The following is a 7,682-nucleotide window of genomic DNA, read 5'->3' as shown; positions in this document are numbered from 1 at the left end:
AAAAAAAAAAAAAAAGTAACAGTACATACTTGGGCACATCATTCATTGAGATAACTCGTAAAAGTTTTAGCATACAGGACTAGTACAGAGAAATGAGTTATGTTTGTTTATACATGCACACACATATTTATAGAGAATAAAGGCCAAATTTCATATCTTCACAATTTGTTAATGATACAAGGGTGGATGGATAGAGGGAGAGAGAAAGTGAGAAAAGGGGAAAGAGAAAGAGAAAGAGAGAATGATTATTAATGTCGCTGTTTAAATGCTACAACAACATGTATGCAAAGATTAATTAACTTGATAAAGCAGTCATGATTCAAACCCATGAACAAATTATTCAAAGCAATAGGTCATAGGATTGGGGTTAGTGCATGGAATGTCTTTCTAAAAATTTGTTTTATGATGAAAACAAGAAGAGTTTTAGTTTCGTGGGAAGTGGAACCACCTCCATAGAAACAATTTTCATTGTTTGATTAGCCAGTATTTGAATAAATTAAGTCATTGAGAAAGATTAATAATGACATTCGTAAATCAGAGGACATTTATAAAGCTTTCACTGTTGGGAATCATATTCTGAAGAGACTAATATTTAAAGATAAGATGATTTGTATGAAAAAATACTAACCATCTAGAAATATTGGCCAAAAACAAAAACAGCCTTTAATTCTGCCAGTAATATATGCAAAGAAGTGCCCAGAATTTTATGAAATAAGATTGCCAGAAAACAGAGCATAGTTTAGTTTAATTAATTAATATAAAGTGGTTGTCTAATGAGTTAAGTAGTTAAACGTCTTTCTTGAAAACAATGAATATAAAAGGAATTATGTGTCTCTAAAATTATTTTTGGAGCTCTGGTGGCACAGTGTCTAAAGTGTTTGACTGCTGATCAGAAGGCTGTCAGTTCAAACCCACCATCCATCCCATTGAAGGAAGATTGAGCAATCTACTTCTGTAAAGTTTCACCACATTGGAAACAAATGGGAGTCGCTATGAGTTGGAATCGTCTTGATGACTGTGGGTACGTAAAATTGTTTTTGGATTCATAAATCTCTTCATTTACACCAGTTTGATATTTTTCAGCTTTCTTTTATACTTAATGTTAAAATAAATTTTAAAATAGAAACAAGATCAGAAGGGCATCAATAAACTTTGTGGTGATAAACAAGGGGAGGTAGAGATTTACAAGTTTAAATAAGATTAGGAAAAATAATCCCTGACAATTTACTGAATTTGGAAGTTCTGATAGCATGTGAAGGAGCTCTGGTGGTACAGTGGTTAAAACATTTGGCTGCTAAACAGGAGGTCAGTGGTTGGAATCCACCAGTTGCTCTGTGAATAAAAGATGAGGCCGTCTGTTTCTGTAAAGACTTACAGTCTTGGGAACCCCACGGGAGTAGCTGAGTTGAAATTAACTTGATGGCAGTGAGTGTGGTTTGTTTTGGTTTGGGTAGCATGTATTTGTTGATAAGCTACCACCTGATGTAGATAACATGCTGGGTGTCACGAACAGCTAATTGCATGATTATTTATTAAAACTTTGGCAGTTGGAACCCACCCAGAGGTGTCTGACAGGAAAGTCCAGATGATCTGCTTTTGTAAAGATCACAGCCTTGAAAATCCTATGAAGTGGTTCCACTCTACCCATTTGGCATTGCTCTGAGTCACGGTAGACTCTAAAGCAGCTAACAACAACAGCACTGATTGTGAAAAGATTACTACAACATTGTTTTTCACCTTTATGACAAAGGGAAAACTGGTGTCGCTCTGGTAATTTTGTTGTTGTAGCAAGCCCAACAAAAGTATCAATAGCCTCGCAATTTTACATTCTTTTCATATGGGTGTATCAGAGACATGTGCTGTGGCTTCCCAAATTGGTGCTTATAATGATGCAAATATGGCTTGAGTCAGTTTGTAGCATTCTAAAATAAGTGATCACTTCATTTATTCACTAAAGTAGCAGAATTAGGTCATTTTTCTGCAGTGGTTACTGTGGTCATAATCTTTTATCCATTTAGGTAGAGAATTTCCAAAACATTCTATAAAATAGCATGTTCTATGTTTAGTTTCCCTAAAAGTGTTCTTAACCCTGCCATAGACAGCTTACAACCAATGTCAAAAGTTGATTTCAAGGATCATTGTTTCATAAAATTCTGGGCACTCCTTTACATATTTTACAGTTTGGTATTGTAATAGAATCATCTTTCCCTTTTATTTTACTTTTATATGTTTAAAATATGTTAGCCTTTCAATGATTGCATTATTCCCTCAAGTATACAAAGAGTGAATATTCCTTTGTATAGGACATATGGAAACATTCAGCTAAAATTGCTTTTAAAAAAATACCACAGTCTACCAATTCTACTGTGTCTACATTCATGTGTTAGTATCAGGATTAAATTGAGTCAATGGACCATGAACTACTTGCACCATTATAGGCAGGAAAGGGCTATTATCATCTATCAGGACAAGCTGTAGAAGGTGAAAATTAATGATGTTGGCAAAAAGAGTATACTTATCTAAAATCTTTAGGTCTTCTAAAACCAATGATATCTTTATCAGTTTTGCTTAAGAACATTGCCAGATAAAATTAAAATTTTACTTAGACGTCTCATTAATCTTCACAAATGCTATTTCTGCTTTCAACAATTGCAATGGTTATAACACAGTCCGGTTATTATGAAAAATGAGAACTAAATACCAGTAACAGAGCAGGAAAGCCCCACGCACAAGGATAGAGGCAATAGAAGTTTAAGAACAAAGTACCCTGTGATTCTGCATCCTCTGATGCTTGTTATTCCCTAATAATAAGTTCGATATTTAGAAGGGATTCGTGTATTCTTTCAGGTCACCTTAGTAATAAGTGCACTATCTTCAAACAGAATGAAATATAATGGCTTCTTCCTAAGGTTCCCAATTTACCATCTTTGAACAACTTGGAATAACTAAGGGAGACTTAGTCAAAAACCCTGCACATTGCAGGAACATGGCATGATGGCAAATATATTTTGTAATGCAAAGTGAAGTCCAGTAGATTCTATGCTGGGGAAGCAAATAGTCAATTAAAAACATCCTTTTTTTTTGTCATCTCTAAAAAAAGGTCACAAAGAACTTGATTGTTGTAAGAATCTCACATAATGTGAACATGTTTTATGGAGCTCATGTTACAGCCTGCTATTTTAAGCTATTCTGAAGGAGCAAACTGACTGGTAGCAAACCTTTCTTATCATTTGCTACTATAAGCAATGCTTATACTGTTACCCATTAGCTGCCCTTTACTGTGTACTTTGCTTTTTAAAATATCTCTTTGGGTTTCTGTTCTGGTTACCCAGTGCCGCTCTGACAGATATATACCACAAATGGGATGGCCGTAACAAACAGGAGTTTATTCTCTTACAATTTGGAGGCTTTAAGTCCAAGTTCAAAGTTCCAGGCTCTAGGGGCTGGGTGAACGCCTCTCAGTCTTGGGCTTCAGCTGTGCCTCCAGCCCCCAGCCAACTGAAGCTAGAGGCTTTTCTTCACTCAGACAGCTGTTGGCTGCTGAGGCTGCCAAGCCTAAGGTTGACAAGTAAAAAGGCATAGTCCCAATATTATCAAATCACACAGCAGGCCACTAATTCAAGTCCATCGTAAGTCCCAAGGTCAGCAAAGCATGGCAGGCTGATGAACAATGACACAGCTACATGCAGGGTTCAAGGTATCATAAGCTAGAGACTATCCCTAAGGCTTCTCCTTATATACAGGAAGCAGACCATATCCCAAAAGCAGCTACTCAGCTGCTTGTGGTAGATCCTACCATGGAGTTGATTGCCAGTCTCATCAAGGGGAATAACTACCACCAGCTGCCCAGCCACTCCACCAGGCCCAGCCAAGTTGACATACAAACTGAACTACCACAGTTTCCAAGGCTATAAATCTTTACAGAAGCAGCATGTCTCATCTTTCTTCCGTGAAATAGCTGGTGAGTTTGAACCATCAACTTTCTGGTGAGCAGCCAAATGCCTTAACCACTACAAAAGAGCTATTTGTAACACATAGGACCACCTCCCTGCTTTTTTTTTTTCCTTTTTGGTTTCTGTGTGTTCCAAATAGGAGTTCTCTTGTAGTGGTTAAGGCATTTGGCTGCTCACCAGAAAGTTGGTGGTTCAAATCCACCAGCTACTTCATGGAAGAAAGATGAGAACAGTCTGCTTCTGTAAAGATTTATAGCCTTGGAAATATAATAGGGATCTCTATGAGTGAAAATCACCTCAATGGCAGTGAAATTGGTTTTGGTTTGATGTTTTCCAAATAGGAGTTCTGGTGGTATAGTGGTTAAAGCAGTTAGCTGCTAAACCAAATTTCAGTGGTTCAAACCCACCAGATGCACATATTTACAGTGTTAGAAACCCTATCGGGGTTGCTATGAGTCAGAATTGATTCAATCATAGTGGGTGTGTTCCAAATAAGTTGCACATAAATAAAAAGAAATATATTCATATGCATTAATTTGTTTACTTAATAAGCATTTACTGAACACAGTTATATATGCTATCTTTGAAGAAATTCATAGACTTAGAAGCAGCCACTCTTGCCATCAGTTAGCTTACATTTAGTAGGAAAGCCTATAGTATTTACATAAATTTTATCTCTCAAATATTGGTGAATTTCTTCTAAAACAAAAATCATCAAAAAAAATAAATGTCTTTGGAATTCCTGCTTGTGTTGACTGACAGCTTTCTTATGCATTTCATAAATAATTTGGGAAAAAGAAACATCTAATTTTTCTATTTTATCACATAGCATTCAGGTGGTAAGCTGAGTTTAAATCAAATTATTTTTTCATGTTACTTTTTCTTATAGTTTTTTGGCTCTGTTGTTCAGTGAGTGTATATAACATTCTTACTGTGCCCATGTTTTCAGATAGCTTTGTGAATATCTATTGCTTCAACATATCTCAGAATTTCTTATCAAAATATCAAATAAACCTAAAAATACTTGAAAATTTACTTTTTGTTATTACATAGCTAGAACTGTATTTTAAAGTTTTCACATAAACTCCTTAACATAATCATATTGATCCTCTCTAAAATAATTTTGAGCAATAAAAACCCTACAAAATTATAACATTCATCTCTGTCAACTCATCAATTCTTCCCTAGAGGTGAATTGATTATGATTGTCATCTGAACTCTGGTCAACTTATCCCAGAAAAAACTTTACCAGTGTTATTTCTATACCTTTTTGCATTAGGAAAATATATTACCACTGCAATTATCTTAATTAGTGTCATAATTTTATAGCAGCAATTTGTAAGGAAAGATAGAAGCTTTCTGAAGCATTATCAGGTTTTCCCTACTCATATGCCAGCCTTTTGCACTAACACTCAACTCTCACATTATTTTTTATTTCTGGAGATCTCTTCATATTACAGAAATGCAGTGATGTTGATGTTGTTGTTAGGTGCTATCAAGTTAGTTCTGATTCATAGCAACACTATATACAAAAGTGACAATTTCACTTAAATAGCATTTGTAGGTTGTGTGTCCTTTGTGATTCTTTTTTTTTTTTTTATTCTCCTCTCAGTTTGAATACACCCTCAAGTGAACTGAGATAAATAAGCTTATCCTATACATTGTCAGTACAAAGTTGAAGAAAATGAATCATAAAATCACAGTTCTACTGCTTTGTTTGGTTAAGATTTCCAAAACTGTTATCTACCAGTTTTTTTTTTTTTTATCCTACTATCTCTTTTTGCCATTTGTAATTTAGGAAGCATTCACACTTTTTCTCATACATTGAGGAATAAAAATTATAAGACTGTAATTTTCTCCAAAACCTTGTTTTGCCCTTAGACAGAAAGCTTCTTATGAAAATAAGGTACTGCTACAGCTGCAGAGAGGTCTCATAAGTGAAACAGCAGCAGCTGTTGCACTATGGGAAAAGTTCTGTTGCTGAAGTGCTAGCACCTTTTGGGAAAGTGTAGGGTCAGGGTCAGTGGTCTATTTCTACCACAAAGTTAGACTGTTGAAAATAAGACCACTGAGGTAATGAGTAAAACAGGCAGAGTGCAAACAAACTGCTGTTACAGGATGCAGACTGCATAAACAAAAACCACAAATCCAAGCTAACAGAAGCAGGCATCACTGAGACCTTTGCTGCATCATGGCCAATATTTTTCAAAAGAAGACAGAAATTCATGATTTTATATAAAATTTCTCAAATTTTAAATTTTAGCAACTTACCAAATACATTTAAAATGCTGTGGGAAACAAAGCTAATACATTAATGGCCTTGAAAATTGGAACATCTGTTCTGGACAGGCTGCCTTGCCCCTTTAATTTCTATGTCTGAATTCAGAAAAAGGAAAACTAACAAACTTCTTAATTTACTGATTTCTGCATCTTGGACATAAACCAGAGCAAAAATCAGAGAGTGTGTGGCCAGGAAGTTCACTTAAACACCAGGTTGGCTTTTCCCTCGACTGCATCTCGTTAAACACCCTCTTGGCTCACTTCCCTCTCTCACTGGTGCTCTTTTTCTCCTACTTATGCTCCCTGGACTTTGTATTACCTACAGCTAGTGTATATATAATGGGAACCTGTTCACATTATGTGAGGTTCTTATATATCTATATCTATATCTACATAGATTCTAGACTTGGCAATGGTCTTTGGGTTTACAAAATAATTACTAAGAAAAAAATTAACAGGAATAACAAAATATTCTCACCTATGGTAGCAGTTACATAGTATCTCTCACATATATATCATCTCCTAAGAATGTATGAGGAAGATACCATTATCTCTGATTTACAAAAGAGGAAATTGAAATGTAATGGAAACTAATATCCTCGATAGGATCTTCCAGAGAATAAGTGACTGAACTGTAACTGGGACCCAGGACTTCTGGCTCAAAACCCAATGTCTTTCTTCTGCTCCATCACAGAGGAACACAAATGGAACAATGGGGCAATAGCCTAAATTACTCAACAGTTGACCTTGTTTTCCAGTCATGTCACTTGTCTTTCAAACTTCCCAATACTCAACATCTTTTCATTGTACTCTCTCAAGCTTTTTTCAATTTTCTTTTAAACTATCTCCAAGTACATATAAAATAAATGAGGAGTGAGGGAGTTGACAGCTGTGACTATTTGGAACAAAAGTCTGGCCTTGTGTTTTGCAGCCATGAAAAACAATTACAGCTCTCCTTGGCAGGGCAGAGAAAGTTCACTAAATTACTACTTCAAAACAAGTTGGAATAGCTTCCAATAGGGTCTCATGGCCATATTTAGAAGAAAGAAAGAACCATCATCTTCTAAACATACTGATGTAAGTAATACTATAACCGATCTCATGGTAATAAACTTGCTGACATGATTTTACATATAGACATATAAAACATCAAATGCTTCAACTTCTAAATAATGAGATAATTGACTTCAGTATTATTTCTGAAAAAGGCAAAGTTTTTTACCCATATCTTGGGTCCAAAGCAATGGCCCTGGGGTGTTCCATGGCTCCGGCTATTAGTGTAGTTCTTAGGGAACCATCTAGTTTGGCCACTTCGATTTGGTCCAGGTTGCTGTCTATCCAGTATATGTTGCCTGCTATCCAGTCGACTGTCAGACCCTCCGGGGTAGCCAGGCCATGCTCCACTACCACTTCGACTGCAGTGACACCTACAAAGGAAGGGAAACCAAC

General features: G+C 35.9%; 1 protein-coding gene across 1 annotated transcript in view; it reads right to left on the bottom strand.

The window, feature by feature from the left end:
• The window catches only part of LRP1B (LDL receptor related protein 1B), a 1,967,638-nt gene that overhangs the window by 1,002,507 nt on the left and 957,449 nt on the right, over positions 1–7,682 (bottom strand). Inside the window, exon 27 of the mRNA XM_007946050.1 lies at positions 7,456–7,660. Coding sequence (XP_007944241.1) covers positions 7,456–7,660 — 205 coding nt within the window. The remainder of the gene's footprint in view (positions 1–7,455; positions 7,661–7,682) is intronic.

The sequence above is a fragment of the Orycteropus afer genome, unplaced genomic scaffold, assembly GCF_000298275.1.
Source record: "Orycteropus afer afer isolate SDZICR_OR568_19922 unplaced genomic scaffold, OryAfe1.0 scaffold00148, whole genome shotgun sequence".
Taxonomy (NCBI): domain Eukaryota; kingdom Metazoa; phylum Chordata; class Mammalia; order Tubulidentata; family Orycteropodidae; genus Orycteropus; species Orycteropus afer.
This window is presented reverse-complemented; position numbering and strand designations above follow the sequence as displayed.